The sequence below is a fragment of the Pogona vitticeps genome, chromosome 11 (assembly GCF_051106095.1).
Source record: "Pogona vitticeps strain Pit_001003342236 chromosome 11, PviZW2.1, whole genome shotgun sequence".
NCBI classification, from domain to species: Eukaryota; Metazoa; Chordata; class Lepidosauria; order Squamata; family Agamidae; genus Pogona; species Pogona vitticeps.
In genome coordinates this window covers 3,075,687-3,097,594 of record NC_135793.1, presented here as the reverse complement: position 1 = coordinate 3,097,594, position 21,908 = coordinate 3,075,687, and the positions used below count along the sequence as shown (strand labels likewise).

The window sequence follows — 21,908 nt, the reverse complement described above, 5'->3', positions numbered from 1 at the left end:
GATTAGCCAGGCACAGAGAATAGGGATGATACTCTTTTGACCCCAGCTCATTCTGACTTTTGTGACAGGCTGAGTGTCGTAGCAGAACTAGGCCACAGTGGCTCAAAGAACAAGGACTTTTTGATGAGCAGGGAAGAGGATGTAACTCGCCATCTGCATCCAGGTCCCGTTTCTTTTTCACTCAGCCACAATCCTCACCGTAAAAGCAGGCGGCTCCGATATCACAGTGGTGGTGTGACAGCTCAGGGTTTTCATCTAAACTTTACAGGAGCTCTCCATGGTCCTGAGTCCCATCCTCTCTCTTTGCAGTGCTGCGTCTTCTAATCAGAACAAGAGCTGGGCAGTCTTTCAGACAGAGGATGCCATCAAAAGAAGTCTACGGTGGATGGGAAACCCCAGGAAAAGGGCAGGGCGGGGCTGGCTGGCTGGCACTCAGAGCAGGGACAGACTTCACAGCAACAGAGTTACAGACCTCATTTCAATATTCTGCTTCCAGTTCTTTCAAAATGCAATTGAAAGATCAATCTTATGCTGAGACGGGTGCAGGAATATTTCTCTCTTTTACTATAAATCCTGCCCAAGCAAATCAGTGGAGTAGCTGCTGGTTGCGAACTCCATATGTTACATTTATGGTGAGTAATCATTGTTAGAATCGTTACTATAGTTACTGTTGCACTGTCTGCACTGAACGTGAGGGTTCTTTCCGTTCCGTCTTCCTTTTCCAAGAGGAGGCATTTCATGTGTGCTGCTTTCTAAAAAGGAGGAACTTATCTGCAAGAAAAAGTCCTCTTACCTTCTCAGTTTGAGCAACAACTCCATCGCTTTCCCAGTTTGATCAATCACTCCATCGCTTCCCCAGTTTGATCAATAACTCCATCACGCCTCTGTTTTTGCTCCACATAAATTCAAAAGCAGGGAGGCAAGGGTTAAGGATCAAGGGTGGGTTTGCAGACATGTGCACTAATTCTCTCCCTTAGGAGGTTTCAGTTTAAAACACCCATACCAGATTTGTTTCCACAAGCTGTGAGTGAGCTACGCAAGTGAAGAAACAAAAGCTGCAGTGGACAAATGGAGTTTGTTTTGTTTTAACCTGCTTTCACCCCTCTCACTATCCATCCAAGGCAAGGTTTGATTTTCTCGTTGAGCCTCTGAGATCTGGTGGAATTCATACAGGGAGAAAATGCAAGCAGAAGGGTTGAGAGATCAAGATGAGACACTGCTGGTCTCATCCTGCTGGACAGCTCAGTGGTTTAAGTATCTGGCTGTGGAGCCAGAGGTTGGGAGTTCGATTCCCCATTGTGCCTCCTTGTGAGTGCTGGACTCATTGACCCATAGGATCCCTTCCAGCTCTACAGTTCAAAGTTTATTATAATATTATTATAATACATCTTAGTAATCAGGATGAGATGCTACAATAAAGAGAGAAAGCAACCTCCCTTCCAGAGTAAATCTATGTCCTCACTCTCATCTGGCTTTGTGCTATCATCACTTTGCTAGCTCTAAAAGACTTTGTGGCTATCATGTTCCTTGGTGTCTGATGGCTGGAATTTTGACCAGCTGGATCATACAGCTTCCTAGCCAGGAACATTCTTCTAAACGTCCCTTTTCACACTCAAGAGATCCACCCACGAAAATTTGGCTGAAAAGTAAAGCACACTCCCATCCATTTCATTTTTGTGGGTCTGTGTAGACTGCCAGTCCCCCAGAATAATGTCCATTTCCCAGTTGGGAATAATACACGCTGAGCACAAGGAAGTGATCGGGTGCAAGCGCAAGTGAAATGAATGGGTGCATTACCGCAGATCATGTTAATTTCAGAGATCTATGGAATCGCTGTTCATGTCTTTTTGTTTGGATGGATGGAGGGAGGGAAGGCTGTTTTTTTCCACTTCAACAGCATGAAGAATCAATTTCTGGAGGTCAAGATGACACTCTGGCTGGCTGGTGGTGGTTAGATCTTGGAAGAAATCTTTTTCTGTAGTTCAAAGAACGAGGTATCTGTGAAGATTCTCAGCCATTCAGTCATGGCAACTGGATTTCTTTCTTATTAGGTTGGAATGTTTTGCTACTCAACCAAGATTTTCTAACTTCTGGTCCTTAGAGATAGCAGTCTCAAGAACCCTCCTGGATCACTCCCTAGTGAAGGAAGGATCCATCTATCTGACCAACCGACTGACCGACCGACCAACCAACCAACCAACCAACCAACCAACCAACCAATTTAAAATTAGGAAAATACAACAACAGTTATCTCTGAGATTTAGGTACCAAGCACATTAGCACCAACAGAGCAACACTTTCCCAATTAAGATTAGCTTGTTTGCAACTCTCATTAACCAATTATATACTCATTGATTTATGTAGAACCCATTGATTTACCTAGAACCCAGGGGAGGATCATCCATTCAACAATGGTGGGAGGAGGTCCCTGCATGTGGAGGTCTGTCCTGACGATGTGTTGCGATGCAAGGAGGAGCATGAAGAGGAAGGTAAGGTAGGAGCCAGTGTGGCAGATGAACTTGATAAATGGCTTTTTAATGAACAGTCCCAGCCTGCTCTTGGGCGCCATCAAATAAGCTACGGAAAGCACTGGAAAGAGCAGTCCAATGGTGATGCAGGTCAAGAGTTTGACAGCCCAGTGCTTCCGCCGCCATCCAGGAAAGCCGTCGTACCACAGTGTGGCGAGCAGTTGCTGGCAGTTGGGTTGGGCGACGAACTGGGCAGAAAAGAGAGAAAGAAGAAAATGAAGAAACGGAGCTGCTAATGTCACCGAAAAAGATAGCAATGACCATCCCAAGAAGATTAAGATGGTCCATTCTGGAGCAAAGCCAAAGCCCATCTGGCCCGGGGCTAGTTGGAGGTCTCAGTCCGCATCCATAAGAGGCTGACCCTACATGGGAGACCTTGTGTGGTCTCATGATTTGAGTGTTGGATTAGGATTCAGACCCCTTGAGCTCAAATCCCCACTGCCCTATAGAACTCTCTGGGTGACCTCGGTCCAGACACCCACACTCAGCCTGATCAATCTCATGAGATTTTTGTGAGCCTAAAGTGGAGAGGAGGAAACCATGTATCTTGCCTTGAACGCTTGGATGCAAAGTTGGGATATATCTGTAACAAAACAAATAAACAGATAGACTTAGATCCAAGTGTGGTGTAGTGGGTAGGGTAGTGGACAAAGACTGCCATGGAAACTCATGGTGTGTCTGAGTGCCTGAAGAGGCACATCTGTTCCTAACAAGGAGAACACCCTGCTGGATCTGCCCGCCATCCAGACATTTAAAAGAGGAGGAGGAAAAACCTGGCAAAATCTTTTCAGCACCACCAGCAGAGTTAAGACACAGGGGTTCAAATCTAGATTTTAAAGAGAGAGGGACTCAGAGCCCTGGGCTCAGATGGATGCACCTGTCAGTTCCGGTCTCTCTCACATTCCCAGTTTCATAACCTCAAGTTCTTTCCATCCCAGATAGGAAGGTCTTCAAAATATTCTTCCACCCCTAAGAACCAGCCCTGATCTTCCCCAAATCCTTTCAAAAGCCTCCTAGAAAGGGGTGACTTCATTTCACTTGGATTGAGCCCCGCTGAGTGCCTCGTTTAGGATTACTGGTTCTGAAGAACCCATCTTAGGTCTGGGTGTGCTATTGGAGCCTGTTTGCAGCTTCTGACCTTCCTTCTCTTAGTCCAGTTGTGGACTTGCTGCCCTGCGGCTGCTCTTGACCAAGCTCCGGCTCGCACCCAGGGGCTGGACTTGAGGGGGTGGAGGCCATCTCCAGCCTCCCTTTCAACCCTGTGGGGCAAGCTTTGGACCCTGCCCGAGTCACCTGAGACCTTCCTGTGACATAGCTGCTTGCTCTTGACAAGTTGCAGCTTCTTTCGCCCCCGCCTGCGCCTGAACCTTCTCCCCTTTCTCACACTCCACCTCTTCCTGTCCTTTCCCTCAGCTTTCTGGCACTTGCTTCCCAAATCAGCCTGCCCGCCTTTTCCTTGTTCCTGATCTCTCGTTCTTCATTGCTGGCCACCCTTCCTGCTCCCCAAAGCTTTGGAGAGAAAAAAATATGTAATTTTGGGGGACTATCAGAAACCACAGCCAGAATGACCAAGGGCTAACTGGAGGATTCTGGTAGGTTTTGTTCCATCAAACCCACTTTCCCAGACTATTGCCTCCAGTCCTCTCTGAAAACACAGCTCTCTCGCTCACCCACAAAGCTGTGCCTCCCTGTCATCTCTCTTGACACTTCCAGGAACGCGCGCTCAGAGAAACCTCCTCCTCTTCCCTCGGTTGCTAGAGACCTTCTGCCCAGGAGTCGCCACTTCTCCCACACTGCTGGCCCCCCCATCAGGGTGGTCATGCTTTGCTCCCATTCTGCCACCCGGGAGTCAAACCACTTCTCTGCCAGTGGATCCTCTTTTCCATCTCAGCTCTTCTACCTCCCTCTGTGTTGCTGTTCCATGTCGTCCTCATGGTTCCTGCTCAACCGACCTCACAGAACCGGATGACTGCCTCCTTGGCCTTGAATAGTGCCCCACCCCACCCCACCTTGCTCCTTAGAGACTTCCTTGAGGACTGCTGGGTAGCTCCGTGGTTTAGGTCTCTGGCTTCGGAGCCACTGATTGGGAGTTTGAGTCCCCATGGGGCCCCCTGGACCGAGGCCAGACTCGAGGATCCATAGGGTCTCTTCCAGCTCTGCAGTTCTAAGATGATGATGATGATGATGACTGAACATTTAGGAATCTCTCCCAACAAGCTGCTCACGGTCCCCTCTCTCTTTTTGCTTCCTTCTGCCTTTGCCTTTTATAGACTTCTCCAAGTCCTGCCTTAGGCTACTGCTTGGTGTTCTTTCTAACAAGAATCTCTCTGTGTTTTGGGTCTAAACTGCCCTCTGTCATCAATAAGGTGCCATCCAGTCAATTCTGACTCAGGGCAACCCCTTTCCAGGCTTTTCCAGATAGAGAATATTCAGAAGTGGCTGACCATTCCCTTCTTCTGGACAAATCCTGGAACTGTGCAGCTTGCCCAAGGCTTCACAGGCTGGCTCTTCTCCTGGGAAGCCCAGTGAGGGAACTGAACTCCCAACCTCTGGTTCCCTAACCAGACACCTAACTCACTGAGCTGTCCAGCCAGCTCATTACTGCACAATCTCCTTCTCATATCCTCCTCTTCCTTCTGCATCCTCCATGCCTTTCACCTGGTAGCTTTGTCTGAAGCTTTGCTTTCTCTTTAGTTTTCTTTTTACTTCCATTGGCTTTATTATTCATAAAGGTATGTAGCCTGCCAATGGCTACTTTCAAGGGTTCTGCCCTCTTTCACCCCTCTGCAACTCTGTGGAGATGCCATCTGAAAGCTGTTGGGTATGGTGGCCATTTGCCTTCAATTCTGGGTGATGTTCCTCCATTTGAAGACCACCTGGAGGGCCAATCCTCCTTTTGGTGGTGCCCTTCATTCCAAAGCCTGCCTGGTCTGATTCTGTTTTAAAGCTGAAGAGCCACAAGAGAGGAAACCAGGCACCTTGAAGTTGCCCATCCATGGACAGATGTTATAGAGCAGCCGGGGAGTACTAGCTTCCCCACAAATGGAGAGATACTCTGGAATGCTGCTCAAACCTAGTTTTGTGCAAATCAGCATCCTTTCTGTCCTTCTTTTGGATGATGCAAGTCCTTGCTGATGATGAGAAATGACAACCTGCCTGACATATACGGGGAAAGTGGGAACTCCACCTTTCCCGCCGAAGAATCAGTGTTGACTTCCACTAGACATAAACCCTTGTAAAAGAATCCTATCAAGAACCCATGGGGAGCAGCATCTCTGCTGCATCATCCTTCAGGTGGTGTGCTTTTGCCCAGCTCTTGAGGAGAAACCCAGCCATTATTTCTCTTCCCATGTAAGTCCATGGAGACGGGGTCTCCATAGCTTTGACTAAGAGGAAAGCAGAGGCTAAAACAGCCCCGATTGTCGCTCTCCTCGCTGAAATGATTTCCTCTTGCAAATTTAGCTTTGCTATTAAAAATTAAGAGGGCTCATCTTTCATTCAGGAGATTCTTTCAAGATTAACTTAGGAAAAAGAGGAGGAGGAGGTAGTGGCAGTGGGGGGGATCACGCAGTTAAGAACAGCTATAAAATCTCCAGCCCCACCTGTCCTTTAGCCCTGGGAGGGAAATAAACCAAGGAGGACCACAAGGTCTGAAAAGGACATCACCCTCTTCAGACAACAGTCACAATCACTGAAAGAGCAACTCACAGTTGGAAGGCAACTGAATTACTCCCTGGCCATTGAACCGTAGCCTTCCCTGGTTTAAAGTTGCATGATGCTTCATTTAGAAGTGGAGCAAAAAGCTGTCGGCTTCAAGACGAAAGCCACATTGCGTGCATCCAACCAGGTGGTCCCAATAAGAAGGAAAGGGTATGGACATTCACTGTAAAATGGCCCTAGCATATTTTATGACCAAACTCATGATATTCCACCCTCCTAGCCAGGAGGAATACTTCCCACACCTGCATTTTCTGTTAAGGGATCCCCAAGAAAACCACCTCACTCCTTCTAACTTCTGGATGTTCTAGAGGGGAGATGTGCTTGTGTGCGTGTGTGTCTGTGTTGCTCAAAATCCTACTGCAGAGTACAAAGCTCATAAGAGTAATTGTCCAAGTGGACGATGGGCTTTCCTTGTGCACTGTGCTGCCCAATCAGCCGTACAATAAGATGATGACCAGCGGTGCCATGAACAGCTGGCAAAAATGTACTTGTGCAATTGCCCTTCTGCATGGATTGTGTTGTAGTTGTTTTTTTATTTGAAATGTTCCCCTGTATTTGTTTTCATGTGTCCTAAAGGTGTCCCCCAGCTTCCTGCTTGGCTCAGCAAAGTTTTGGATGCTTCCCACAAATCGGCAAGGTCCCTTCCCCGGACTACAAACCCCAGCCCAGGGTGTTCTGGGAGTTGTAGTCTAAAACAGCCGCTCTGCTCATCTCTGATGTTTCACAGGCAGCAAGCCTTTGGTAATGCACGTTAGCACTGCAAAACGGATGTTCACGGAAGAACGCAAACCCCATAATTTATTTTCAAACGTCTCGGCAGGGCAGGCTTCCAAGCTAAAGGTCTGAGATGTCCACACTAGCCACCCTGTTCTCCTCCTCCCCTCTGGTGAACGTGAGATTACTAGTGGTACTTGTGTAGGCCAAGCTAATAGTATAGTTCCCAACGTCGTTGGTCTCAGATACTGTTTTCCTTTGCCTTTATCATCTTTCTTCGTTCACCCTAGGGAAAGAACGAGCTCAAAAGTCACTTTTGGGCTCGTTCCACGTGACGCTGCCATATGGGTCAGGCCTCACGATGAGCTGAACATTTCGGGCTGAGAAAATAAGGAGGGCAGTGGCGCTTGGACCCTCGGCATTGCTGAATATGCTTTATTTTCTAGCTCTCCTGTTCAGAGGTTTTAGGCAAACGGCATGCCATGATAGCCACAATCATGGCTGTCTCTCTCTCTCTCTCTCTGATTCTCTCCATCCTCCGCTTTTTTAGCAACAGTGAAATAACAGTGCATTAATTATACATGCTCAATAATCAGTGGCGAGGAGACGATGGGCTTTCCCCCCCTCAACCTAAGCCGCTACGGTCTACAGCTTTTCTTTATGACTAGGTATTATTGGACAGCAAAGTAATTTTTAAACTGGGATGTTGGGGAAAAGGAAAAAAAAAAGAAAATTAATGGAAAACTCTATCTTTCCCCTTCCCCTCCGGAGGACCCACTTTCTGTGCAAAACCTTAATAATTGAGTTGGCTGAGCTGTGTCATAGAAGATGTTTCAGCGGCTGGGAAGAAACCTCACTAAAGAATGAAATCTAGATTTGGTCATTTGAAGGAGGATTTTAAAAACCTGTGGTGCAGTGGATAGAGTGATGGATGAGGAATCAGGAGGCCTGGGTTCGAATCCCTGCTCAACCATGGAAGCTCAACTGAGGGTATGGAACTGCTCCTTAAAGGTCTCACTTACGTGGAAAGCCCTAGTAGGGTCACTATAAGGGGGTCCTGAGTTGATGGCACATAGCACAATTTCAAGTTACTGGGGCTTACCATGTGAATATGCTAGGATTTTGTTTTCCAAGCACAAACTAGCCATATTTAGTTGCATGGAGCTCTTTATCCATCTACTCCCCAAACCTTTTAAGGACATGGTCCTTTTTTTTTTTTTTTTTTTTTTTTTTTGGTGATTCCCAATTTCTGTGTTTTGTGAGACTGTAATTATAGAAATTATAGAATCATGGCGTTGGAAGGGGCCCCTAAGGCCATTGAGTCCAACACCTTGCTTAAGGCAAGCATCCAAGTCAACATGGATGGTGGTCCCATTTTCCCTTGAAGGCCTCCAGTGCTGGAGCACTGCTTGTTGTACTGCTCTAACAGTTGAGAAGTGGTTTTTTCCTGATATTCAGCTGAAATCTGTCTTCCTGTGACTTGAGCCCATTATTACACACCCTGCACTTTGGGGAGATTGAAAATGGATCCTGCCCCTCCTCTGTAGGACAGCCTTTCAGTTCTTTCAAAAATGCTCTCCTCTCTCCCCTCGGTCTTCTTTTCTCAAGGCTGCCCAGTTCTTTCAGTCTTTCCTCCTACAGTTTGGTTTTCACTCCCCTGATTATCCTCCTTGTCATCCTCTGGACTTGATCCAGTTTGTGGGCATACTTCTTAAAGCACGGTGTGCCCCTAGGATTCACCCAAAGACTTCATCCCCTTCTCCTTCCTTGATATGCACTTAGGGTTGCAAATGGAATCAAGGTCATGACAAAGAGAGATACAAGCCTTCCGTATCTCACTCATGCCATATCCTCCATATACTGAGGATTAAGTCTCAGCCCCTTTCCATTGAACGGTGACCTTCCCAGGCTAAGAGGGACCGTGTCCTTAGCCCAACCATGGGCTTCACATCCTGCATCTTTTAGCCAAATTGAAACAAACAAGCAAACAATAACCCTTGCAAGGGGAAAGCTTGCAGTCTGATCTGGTTTTTTTCCTGTCTGTAATACTAACCTAGCGGTATCCCAGTTTGAAAGAAATACAAAAATTAAAACCAGTATTAAAAATAACGCAACAGCTGTGGTGAGTGGCTGTGAGAGACCAACAAGATGTTTCCCCATATATGCCTCTTTTTGTTGCCTCAAATATATTTCAATGACTTTTTCTTGTCACCTCAACTCCTTAAGATTGGCAGAACATGTTCATTTATGGATGACCCCGGAAACCTGTGGCTAAATTATCCAACATGCCATCAATGAGAAAGCTACTCTTCTATGCTATATTCCTTCATACACCACAACATTTGTGGAAACTGCTAAACCCAGAGCTTGGGAGCAACTTGTTACAAGCTGTGGTTTTATGTCAAACACCTAACTTTTTGAGGGAGAGTCCAGAAAGCATAATGAAATCCTTTTATTTATCTATTTAGTCTGGACTGGTGATGTTACAATAACCAGTATTGCAAAATACATATTGATGTTTAGCTAATATGTAAATTGTGTGTTGGACATTTTGAAGGGATCATTTCCCCCCCAAGTTTTAGGTCATTTTGTTTTTCCCAAAAAAGGGAACTCAAAAGTAATCAAAAAAAAAAAAAGAGCAATGAGTAACATAAGCAGTTGCTAAAAATGTTGTAGCAAGTTAACAAGTGACTCAGCAGGACATTTGATTTAAAAAATTGCATAACAAATTGCTTTTTTTAAAAAAAATAACTTCCAAGCTTCTTTCCTGACAGCAAGCAAACAATGAAGAGGATGATTGAAGGCAGCTTGTGAGTTCCTCAAATTCCTTGTTTGTGCCTTTTGAAGTTTCATTGCTTGGAATAATCACTGCATGTATCTTTGGTGCATTTGCCAAAAGGAACTGCATTTCGGGAGTCTATAAAACCAAACCCTCTTGGTTTCATTGCTTAGGGTCTCCCATCTTACTTTTCTTTCCCTCCTTTCTTAAACCTCTGCTTTCTCATTTTCTTCCACTTCAGCTGCCCGTCTGCAATGTGTTTTTCAGCGTTAAGAACGGCTGGATGTATTTTATGGAGGCTCAGAGCTTGTATACACATGGTCTACCCGTGACAGCAACTAAATACGGAGGGAGTAGGCAGAGTCGGAAAAATACAGAGAAGTGATGCAATACTCAGCTTTACATTTATGCTAGGAGTCAGAACAAAGTCAAAGGAACACAACGATAGTCCAAAAAAAAAAAAAAGCACGCCCAGATGTTTTACAGCTATATAACAAAAGTGTATCTGCTCTTGCTCAATGTTTGTCTTTCCCTTCAACAAAACAACTACTGTACAACCTGCTCCATGGATATTTTTTTAATAACGGTTGCAGCAATAAGACAGATGCCCGAAGTTAAATGCAAAATGACTTGGTTGAAGTCCGTAATGAAACTGCAAGGATTAGTAAATTAAGAACTCAAATCTGATCACAGCTGAAACTGAATGATAACGTTAGGACTAGGATAGCTGCTCAGCCTTAATTCTCACATCTAAAATACTAGAGGGATAACGATAATAATAATCTTAATTGGAGAGCCGGAAGGGATCACTTGAGTCCAACCCCAGTCAAGGAGGCCCCATGGGGGAATTGAACTCCCAACCCCTGGTTCCACAACCGGATGCCTAAACCACTGAGCTATCCAGGAGTTCATGGAGGGGTTCTTGAAGGGGTTGGATCACAATCATCCAAAGCGGCCAGCCAAAGTTTCCCGGGTAGTTTGAGACTTATAGTCTAAAAAAGCCATTTCTCCCTCGTATCTGCCCACCACCAGTAGGGGATCATTTCATGCTACTACTTTAGTTCTTTGTGACCTACGTTCCACCCCATAAAACCCATGTCTGTACACTTTTTTCTCCTTCGGGGAGCTGAGGACACCATATGGCACCTTCCCCCCCAACCCTTTCCAAAGCTAAGCATACACACAAACACAGCCGCCATTAAAGGACAGATCTGTGGATCACAAACACTCAGATAACCCATCCATGGGTGACTTCGTTTCTCCTCCTCTCAAAACAGCCTGTAAGTGAAGAATGTATTGCAAGCAGGAAGCCACTGACACATTCATTAGCCTTCTCACGGGACTGAAAGGGAGGCTGGAGGCATCTCAACCTGAACAGCATGTTCATAGAGTCCAAGAATCCTAGAATAAGTGAGTTGGAAGGGGTCTATAAAGCCATCATATGCAACCCCTTGTTCAAGGCAGGAATCCGAATCAAAGATCTGATAGTTGGTGGTCCAATTTTTTCTTAAATGCCTCCAGCATTGGAGTGCTCACTGGCTCCCAAGGCAATCCGTTTCATTGTTGTACTGCTCTAACAGTTAAGAAGTTTTTCCTGATATTCAGCTGAAATCTGGCTTCTGGTCACTTGAGCCCATTATTGCATGCCCTGCACTTTGGGATGATGGAGAACAGATCCTGCTGCTCCTCTGGATGACAATCTTTCAAGTATCTGAACAGTGCTATCCTATCTTCCCTTAGCCTTCTTTTCCCCAGGCTAAACATGCTCTGTTCTTTCCATCTTCCCTTACAGGGTCCAGTTTCCAGTCCCCTGATCATCCTTGATGCCCTTCTCTGAACTAATTTGTCAGAATCCTTCTTAAAGTGTGCTGCCCAGAACTGGACACAGTCCTCAAGATGCTCTAATAAAGCAAATGTTTCAGTCATTTGTACATGCCAAGAAGAGAGTTCTTGTTCGAAAACCCTTCTCTGATTCGCATCTACACATCTGCCCAAATGCACTATGTATATCTAACTTGTAAAACGGGGACTTATAAAGGTTGAGCAGCTGATGAATAGGTGAGAGGAAGCAGTGAAAGATAAAGGCATGGATATTGTTACATATGTAGTAAGTTGACTTTATGTAGGGTTCAATCCTGGACTTTGTGGATTATGCCTCAAGTAGACCTTCCCTCTGATGAGGAAGTCCTGCTTTACCCATGATCCAGGTAGACTGGCTACCTCTCTGGAGGCCACCTCCTCTACCTCCTCCACCTGTGTCAGAGGTTTGGACCAGTGAGGGTCTGATCTGCCCACAGAGCTTCCAAGATAGAAGTGTACTGTTATAGTCTGAAGACAAGGAGTTTGCTATTATGTCCTTACACAGAACCTTTCCTGTAAAATCCATTCCAACCCCATCCGGCTACTTTTCTATGGTTCCCCCTTGACCCCTGTATAGGAACATTTAAACATGGGAGTTTCCCAAAATTATTGCAGCTGTATTATTCTGAATAACTGGTGCCAGAGAGGGCAGGAGCAGGGCAGACTCCGTGTCCCAGGCCTTGAAGGAGCCCATGGACGCCCGAGGTTGACACTCAAGCCTTTTTGCAATTGAAAAACATTCTCTCTTTTTTTGTGGGGGAAACCAGCTTTAGGATGCTCTGCATTCAATGAGTTCAGCAGGGAAGGAACTTCTGTCCTGACCAAATTAGAAAGATGATGAAGACGGTTGTTTAAAAACGGCAAGGAGACATGGTCATCTTGTCGCCTGTCTCTTCAGGAAAGGAAAATGAGCAAGGAAAATGAGTCATCTGAACTCATGCAGGATTTCGGTCAGAAAGACCTTGTGATGGGTGGCTGTTGTTTTGTCCTCTGCTTCTGGTGCCCTGACCCCACTCCACCCCACTGCCCTTCTCCAACGGCCATCCATCTGCCGTGGCGCCGGCATGAGTCATCCAGACCCGCCATGAGTCGGCACGGGTTCCAGGCAGGGTGAGAATTGGCGAACATTTCTGGAGCCCAGGCATGCTTCTGTCTGGTTGAAAAACAAGGCTGATCTCCATGTGACCAGCTGACATTGAAAGGTGTGGAGCTGGGAGAGTAAACAGAAGGGTTTCCCCACCTTGAGATAATCTTCCAAAGTGGGTTACGATGAGTGGTGTCCCTATGTAAGCCTAAATAGAGGCATGTAGCAGGTTAAAAATGGTAGAGACAGCTCTTCCGGAGCCAGAAATAGCACTTAGGTCTCTTGGGAGCAGGCAGCAAAAAAGACAAAAAACATCTTCCAATCCACTTCTTAATATATGATGTGAAAATAATACAAGAAGCAATGACAGCATGAACACCTTATCGGCATCTCTCGGCCTCCACAGGGGACCGGCAGCGTTGCTGGAGTTAGGAAGACAGCCGGGGACTGTTATGGACCTCGGAGATCAAAAGAATGCACACCTCTAAAACAAAGGATCTTTTGAAAGAGAGGATTGTCATCTGGTAAGTCTTTGAAGTCCTGGGCTGTCTTTCCAAAAAAAGCAAGACGTGGAGGCTCATGACTCCATTTTCATGGGAGGGGTCCGAGATGCTAGAGCGACTTTGTGGGGGAACGATGGGGGCTCAGAGCCTTGGACAGCTCCAGTAAAGTTCCGAGGGAAACCCGGAACGGATGCACCATTCCTCTGGGGGAGAAATCGAGATCACCAACACTTAAAGGTGTTGCCACAGGTGGCTTTGCAGAATCTGTTTTTCCCCCGTGCTGAGCTTATTGAAGGCACTGTTCGAAAGCTGCCAGAAACTTTGAAGATCTGTTGAGTGTTACATCTTGTTCAAAGAGGATTTGTTCTTTCCTCCTGCCCGTCAGACTGCAAGCATTCACTGATCAGTCTCTTTGATGAGATGGGCGAATTAATGCTTTAACTGCAGATTAAATTCTAACCAGCCTTCCCCCCCCCCCCCAATTGATCAGCAGAGCCTGACAGGAAGAAAATGTTCTGGTACCGAAGATTGCTGAAGGACCCACCTCCTACGGGTCACACAAACGCACTCTCCCCCCTCCCCATCAAGCCAGATGAGAAAAATAGTCAGAACGATGACTCTTCCTCCTGTTTTGTGCCTAAAATACCAAACTTGAGGGCTGGGCAGGAGGAAAGCCTCATTCTGTAAAGCCAGGGCAAGCCAACTTTTCTCTTGGGTGGACCTGAAGGTGTCCTTAATCTAGAACTAGTAGGCAGTTCACCATTCACAAAATCAGTTTGGTGGGTTGGGTTTGCTTTGCTTTTCATGTATGTATGTGAACCCAAGCAAAAGACAATAACAACAGCCAGTGTTGTGGTTCAAAATGAATTTTTTTCTAAGCTCCAGATGGAACATCTGCTGGGCCATGGATCTGGTGAGCCTTGAACATATTTTGAAAATTAAAATGAATTAATTATATCTGAGTTAAAACTTAGCAAGTGGTCTTTAAGGTGCCACAACGTTCTTGTATTCTTCACGTTTTGGATTTTGGCCTGAGATGCTAGCCCAGACTAACACGGCTACCTCTTTGAAAACCACATCTTGGAACAGTTACTTCTGAACTTCTGCCTGACCGTCCGAGTCCCGAAACAAAACTTTCTCCAGAGTTCTGTTTCAAGGCGAAAACTTTTCCAAACCCTGGCTCTCTCTGCCCTTTGTGGTCACCCGATTTGAAATGTGGAGCTTGACAGTTAAAAGGCAAACTCCTACATCTCTCGGAAATGAAAAAGGACTAAGAATAGGCCAGGTCAGTGAGAGGTTGACCCTTACTGCCGTGTCACACTGTCTGCATCTTCTGCTTCCACGTCTTCTGATTATTCTGGAAGGAAGAGACAGATTTGCTTCTAATAAATCATAGAATGATTTGGCAGTGAGAAAAATATACTGAACAAATGGGAGACAGCGGAAGAAAATTAACAAGCTTTTTAAAAAAAGATTTGTGTTCTGGTGAATGATATCATCATCATCTTTAACAGATACCTAGGTTTTTGGTTAAGATATAATGTCAGTCAATGTTTTTATAATTTTGATTGCTCATGCCTGGAATTTTGAAATAATAATCTCAGAACTACAGAGTTGGAAGGACCCTCCGGATCATCGAGTCCGGCCCCTGTCAAGAAGGGCTCGTGGGGGGAATTGAACTCCCAACCTTTGGCTTCCCAACGTTAGCTGATCCAGGTGTTTTGGGACTACAACTCCCAGAAGCCTTCACAACTAGCTGTGCTGGCCAAGATTTCTGAGAGCTGTCACCCAAGACCATCTCGGGACTCATGATTGGGAACCACCCCTCTAGGGGAACCAACAAACAATTAAAAATAATAATAAAATACATGTCAAGTCAACAATGGAGTGTTTAGGAAATGAAATTTCTTTTCTTCAAAAAGTTCAGTCGGCTTTCCATACACTTTTAGTGGCTCTGTTTTTCCCCAACCAATAAATAGACAGAGAGAGACTGACAAACTGATGAAAGACCATGAGCACAGGTGAATAGCTGATATATTTTGAAACCTATTCCCATTGCGATGTCACTCAAGGGTATCCTAAAATCCGTAGATCTGAGATGGGGATTTGATCGCCCATAGATTTAGCAAAATAACTAACATTTTCAGACAATAGGCATTGGCTGGAGGGCTTAGCTTAAGGAAGTAAAACAAAAAAGTTGCTAAATTATTTTTTATCATCTGTTTAAGGTATGGCCAAAAAAAAAAAAAACCAACAACAACAGACAGCTGGTCTGTAATTAAGCTGAAAGTAGGTTAATTTTGCAGGGAGGGGATTGAGGCAGCCTTTGGAGCTTAAAAAAATGAGACATCAAAAGAGTCCTGTGCTGAAGACCAACCAGCAAACCGAGCAAATTAATTTGCATTGCTCTGGTGGTAACCTGGGAGACAGGCCTAAATTAGAAGGCTTTGAGGCTTAGCTAGGCCTAGCTCTGCTCAGCTTCCTGTTCCTGCCCCAGTGCTAGCTGGGAGTTTTCTTTCTGAACAAGATGTTTGAGTGGAGCTAGGCCCAGCTAAGCCTCAAAATCTAGGACTTTTCCCCAGGTGCCCCAAATTTATGTGTCCTTACAACACCTTCTAGAACTGACACCAAAGAAAGATGTTCTTCTCATTCTTGGAATGCTAAAGTAGGGAGTCGAACGATAAAAGGAAGGTTTGGCCTTGGAATTCAAAACGAAGCAGGGCAAAGGCTAATAGAGTTTTGTCAAGGGCTGGTCATCACAAACACTCTTTTCCAAGAACACAAGATGCGACTACCCATGGACATCACCAGATGGGCAGTACCAAAATCAGATTGATTATGTTCTCTGCAGCCAAAACAACAGCATTCACGACTTCTGTGGTTTTCAGCATCCGCAGGGGGCGGGCTTGGAACCAACCCCCCATGGGTACCATGGGCCTATTGTTTGATCAGTAGGATTGGGGAAATAACCGGATGAATCTTTTCAGCAATGCCAATACCAATTATGCCGCCCACTCCCCTTTCATTTTCCACAATGGATAGGCTAAAAACAAACAAACAACCAAAAAATACGGCTTGTACTCCTAACAAAGGTTTCTGACATACACCCCACATGGCTGCTTTCATAATCATACTCAGAAGTGCTTTACCCTTCCCTTCCTCTAGGGGCAACCTTGGGACTGTGCAGCTTGCCCAAGGCTACCCAGGATGGCTCTACTTGCAGGAGTCACAGTGGGGGATTGAACTTCCAACTTCTGGCTTCTCAGCCAGAGACCTAAACCACTAAGCTATCTAACTAGCTATAATCATCATCAACATGTGCTGTCAAACCAATTCTGACTTATGGTAACCCTTTTCAGGGGTTTCTGGGTAGAGAATACTCAGACATGCTTTACCCTTCCCTTCCTCTAGGGGCAACCTTGGATTGTGCAGCTTGCCCAAGGCTACCCAGGCTGGCCATACTCAGAGGAGGCCCACTGGGAAATCGAACTCCCAACCTCTTGCTTCGCAGCTAGAGACCAAAACCACTGACCTATCCAGCCTCTACACATTATCTTATGAACTGGCAAAATAATATTTTAGCTCCGTTGTACAACAACAGGTTCAGGAAAAGCAAGGAAAGATATAAAATATAAATGTCAATAAGCATAAACATTACTTAGTGTGCACAAATATACCTACACAGAGGGGAGGGGGTGTCGATCACGCATCCTAGAATAAAAATTAACTTTTTGCAGAAGTGGCAGGGAACTAATTAAACAGTAGATATTAGGATGTGCCCTACAGTGGATTCTGTAGAGTATTGTTTAGAAATGCTGAGATATAAAATGAAACCCTGCGTGTTTCATCCTCCTCCTCCTCCTGGCACTCCAACCAGTTTCCTGTGCAGAATGGATGCACGCCCTGAATTTCAAATACACCGGGGGCATCTGATGAATTATTTAGGAGATGGGAGGGCCATCATTGTTTCTGATATATTTATGCATGCTGTGGGTAAAAATAATGCCGTTCCGACTCGGCACAAATCCTTTTGTTTAGCCTCGTTGTTTGTTCAGGCGTCGGGAGACGCTGTGTGGCCCTTCCACCCTGTGCAGTTCTGCTCCTTAGGATCCGTGGCTCGTGCAAGGTGAGAGGGGGAAAGGAGCTCATGTGGTATGCATCCGGTTTATTTGACTGATTTGGATTTCCAAAGAGGGGCAGAATAGATGCCGCCCCCTTTGGAAGTGCCGATGTGTTTCCGGCATCTCTCCGTTTAAAAAGGAAAGGTGGAAATGAGAGACTTCCTGGCTCTCACCTCCACGTTCTAAGTGGTCCTCGCTCAAAGCATTCGCTCTGTTCAGTGGCCTACAGAGAGAGACTCACAAGTTCAGAACTTTCCCAGAAAACTGGAGGGCATTGTGTGTACAAAAGTCCAGGATGAAGGGATAAAGAGGCCCCATGAGCCCGCTTGGGCCTTAAGATAATCAGGGGAGGCCTTTCTCTCACTACCCTCACAGTCACTTATGGTGGGGACCCAGGACAGCGCCTTCTCTGTGGCTGCTCCAAGACTCTGGAACTCCCTGTCACTGGAGGCTAGCTTGGTTCCACCTTTGCTGTCCTTTCACAAGCAGGCAAAGACCTTTCTCTTGAGGCAACCCTTCCCTTAAAGACTGCCTGAGTGGGTTTTTTTTTTAATGGATGGTTGGCCTGTTGTTTTAGATATGTTCCAGGCTTGATTGTATTCACTGTTTTTAATATCATACTTGTTTAATTCTTTTCAAATATTTGTATACTTATTATTGTTTTTGGCTTTTAAATCTTGTCTTTTTAACGATGTTAAGACTCCTTGATGCCTTTTTAAAGGAGAAAGGGAGGATAAAAATATTTTTAAATAGACAAATAAATAAACTCGGGTTTTGGTTCTTGACCAGTTCTTCATTGTGGAAGGGAATGGGGCATGGTGTAAAATTATGTAAAACACAGTGTAAAATTAGGGGCATAAAATTAGTTAGTTGCTCCTGACTCCACAAGCCCGAATCACAGCAGCGAAGGAAAAATATGAGGTGGAATGCTTGGTTCCTTTCTTTCTTTTTTTTCCTGGAGACATTTATGTAGAGAAAAGCCACCAGAGAGAGGTCTATTACCTCTCTGTATACCGATAGCCTTCACAGAGAAGGCAAGCAAATCTCTGTAGGGCTTTGAATCTGTCAAGGGTGCCACCATGGGCTGGCTGGTATGGTAACCCCCGAAGACTGTAAGGGATCCTTGAGAATGTCTAATGAGCACTTCAGTCTGACGAGAAACCATCCTCACAAAAAAAAATGTCACTGACCCATGAAAGAAGGGCAGGAATAAAAGCCCCCGTTTGTGCAGACTGTTTCCATAGAAATTATTTCAAAACTCATTCTTCTTTCTCTCCCCCCTCCCTCTCTCTGTTAATACTGTTCACTCCCAGTCCCAAAACATGATATACCTCACCATCATCATCCTAGAACCGCAGAGCTGGAAGGGACCCTGTGGAGCATCGAGTCCACTCAGCCTCCTTGTCAAGGAGGCTCCGTGGGGGAATCGAACTCCCAACCTCCAGCTCGGCAGCTCTCCGGCAGTTTGTCATTTGATGCATGTTTCTGTCTGTTCCAGAAAGGTGGCTTTAAAATGACGGGATGGCAGATGCAAAATGGGGAAGAGGGTGGTCGATGGTAAGGGAGCCTGCTGGGGCAGGGCATGGCAAGCGGGCATGTCAGGCACTCTGAACAGGACCCGGCCACATCCTGAGCAGGACTCTGCTCCCTCCTCCTAATCCCATTCATGTGTTGCGATTAGAAGCAGAAAGAAGAGAAAGAGAAACGGATGAGGGTGAAAGCCAACATGTTTTCTATTTCAGAGATGTACCCTCCATGCTTTTTCTGATGCAGAGTCACTGATTAAGCCATCGGTGTCTATACTGAGGGTGCAGCACCACTAATCTAGGTTCCAGGGAAGAGGAAGGGCAGGGGGATCGAGAGAACAGATGGAAAGAGCAGGCTTCCTACATTGCCCTTTTAAGAAAGCATCAAGGAGGAACGTGCCCATTGCCCTTTTAAAGTTCCTCACCCAACTCCCTCCCCAGTGATTGCCTTCAGAAGCCAAAAGGAAACTGGGGGAAAAGAAGGGTTAAAAAAAAGAAAAACCCATCAAAGCACTCAACTGGTGCCACTTTTATGTCTTGCTTGCACCATTCCATCTAGGAGCTGGCCGTGCCATTATGATTTCCCCATTCACATGTATTGGGTTCTTCACAAAGACCCAGAAGCACAGACAAAGATCAGGCACAGAGTGGGTGCATCCTTTATTTGGGCAAGGAGCAGATCACAGGTCTTCTGCCCCTTCCCCATATGAAGGCGAACAATCAAGCAAAGAGAAATCCTGGATCTGTTCAAAGGGTCCAATACTGCCTAGGAAGCACCACCTCTGGAAATAGACGGAGCTTATCTGTGGAAACCACTTTGCAGGGACAGACAGTGTGAGAGGGTTTCATCCTGTGGGAGACACTATGGGATGCAGGATGCTGCTCCTAGGTGTGAATCAGCATCGCTATGTAGTATAATTAGGCATGGACACTTTGTATTCATATCCCCAGGGATATAAATACAAAGTGCCCATGTCAACATATAATCATTGTCAGGGTTGTTAGTGGGATTCAGAATTCCACGGAATAACTTGGACAATGTGTGAAGGACTCAAGTTATTTTAGTTGCAAGCGCTGAGATAATTCCTTGGTCATGTGGATGCCATGTGATATTGATCTCAGGATGAACATCACCGGCTTTCTCTGTGCCTCCTTCTCCCCATTGTTTAAGCAATTATCTAGAGGGGCAGAATCTCACGGTAGCACCACATTTACCGCAAGTACTCGATCAGCATGAATTGTCTGAGACTCTAGTCAACTCTGAAAACGTGTGAGAACATTCAAATGCACGTACAGAACACTGCCAGATGGTGCTTCCTGGTCACATTTACCGTTTATTCATGTCTGCGCTGCAGTGAAAACACAGAGTAATGTTTCTGAAGCGTTTGGCATTGGCTGAAACACCTGACTAAGCAGCATACAGGGTGGCTTCGCCCAAGCCTCCTTCCCGGAAAGAAAGCTCCCAGCTAACATTGGGGCAGGAACAGGATGCTTGAGCAGAGCCTGGCCTAAGTAAGGCCTCACAGCCCTCTAATCTAGGCCTTCCTTCCAGGTGAGCCACATTGAAGCATTTCTAAGGTGCCCACAAGGGTCAGCGGAACTCCCAAAACGCAGAATTATGACAGCGGTCGTCCCAGAGAAATCCAACAATTCCATCCCTAATGGGTTATGCACCATAGACATCACCTCTACAGGAAAATGGTCCTTACCTCCTTTTGGTGGTACTTTATTGCTACCTTTAGCTTTGCCAGATCATGACATTTTTGGGGATCTAACTCTTCACTCTGGTCATCCCTGTGGTTCAAGATGATTTCCAGTTCTCGGGAGCTCCGCGCCTGGTCCAGAAGGTCCTTGGCGAACCGCTTGCACTGTTGAGACAGCTCCTCGTATTCCGCCTTGAACTCGTTCTCCACTTTGCTGAGCTCCTTTAGCTCCCAGCCGAGCCGGAAGGCAGTCAGGATGGGGTCCTCGCTCGACAAGGCTATCAACGAAGGGCTGGCCAAAGCTTTGTAAATGTTCAGCCTCGACCTGGAGTGCCTCAGGCTGTCCACTTCAGAGCTGGAGACACATTCCACACAGTTGCACCTGATCTGGTGCGGGCGCGGGATGGTTACTCGTCTTTGGACCAGGAGCTTGATGATTTCATAGTTGTTGGTGTGAGCCGCCAGCATGATGGGGGTGATGTCGGGGGTGAATTCTGAAAACTGAGTGTCCATCATCAGGGTGGGCACCTACACAAAAGAGGTCAATCAGTTATGGTTTGTTTTCCACAAGTTATCTCTAAAGCCACGGTAAGGGAATCAACCTGGATAAAACACAAGGGAAAAAAAAAACAGGGTGGAACAGACCACCGACATTCCCACCTTCTGCCCCTACAGTGACCAATGACTTGCCTAGAGGGAGCTCACAGGCAGGGCATGAAGGCAACACCTCTGAGCCCCAAAGGAGATGTCCAGCAACTCATGCACAGAGAATGCTGTCCTGTCCTTGGCACCTGAAGGAATTCTCATCAGGAGAACTGGAGCTGTCCAAGTGCTGAACTTGTTGTGGGGTTTGAATTGAGCAGCTTACATTGCTCCCATGAGGTTCAGGCTGAAACCCAGAGCCGACCGATCACCCCACCGATGCTGGAGCCACCCACCTCCACTGCTAATATCCATGGCTAGCAAATTCCCCTACGGGTTTCGCCATTCCCTTTTCCAGGCCACTCACATCAGGGGCTGTCTGTGCATCTATGTACTTTTTAAATATGTGAAGCATATTTACATTTTCTAAACCTGATAAGCACATTATAATACACACCCTTTATGGTGGGCAATATAGACTTGGAATTATGGGAGATGTTGTCCAAAACAACTGAAAGGTCAAAGAGTCACCACCCCTGGTCTAGTGTGAAACTCAGTGAGAGCCACTATCTCTCCCCCCCCCTCCCATATCCTGGTTCAAGCTTCTCCTCTTCAGGATCCACCCCCCCTTTGTGTGATGAAACTGGTGCAGAGGGCGAACATCATTTATGCCTTCCATAAGGTTTCTTAAACAAAAGGGCTAACACAGTGATGGGCATTAGAGGCTT

General features: G+C 46.0%; 1 protein-coding gene across 1 annotated transcript in view; it reads right to left on the bottom strand.

Annotated features, from left to right (window-relative positions):
- TRPC5 (transient receptor potential cation channel subfamily C member 5) overlaps positions 1–21,908 on the bottom strand; it is a 108,469-nt gene that overhangs the window by 27,417 nt on the left and 59,144 nt on the right. The window contains exons 3-4 of the mRNA XM_020784301.3: positions 20,545–21,066; positions 2,380–2,716 (exon numbers count right to left, since the gene is read on the bottom strand). Coding sequence (XP_020639960.3) covers positions 2,380–2,716; positions 20,545–21,066 — 859 coding nt within the window. The remainder of the gene's footprint in view (positions 1–2,379; positions 2,717–20,544; positions 21,067–21,908) is intronic.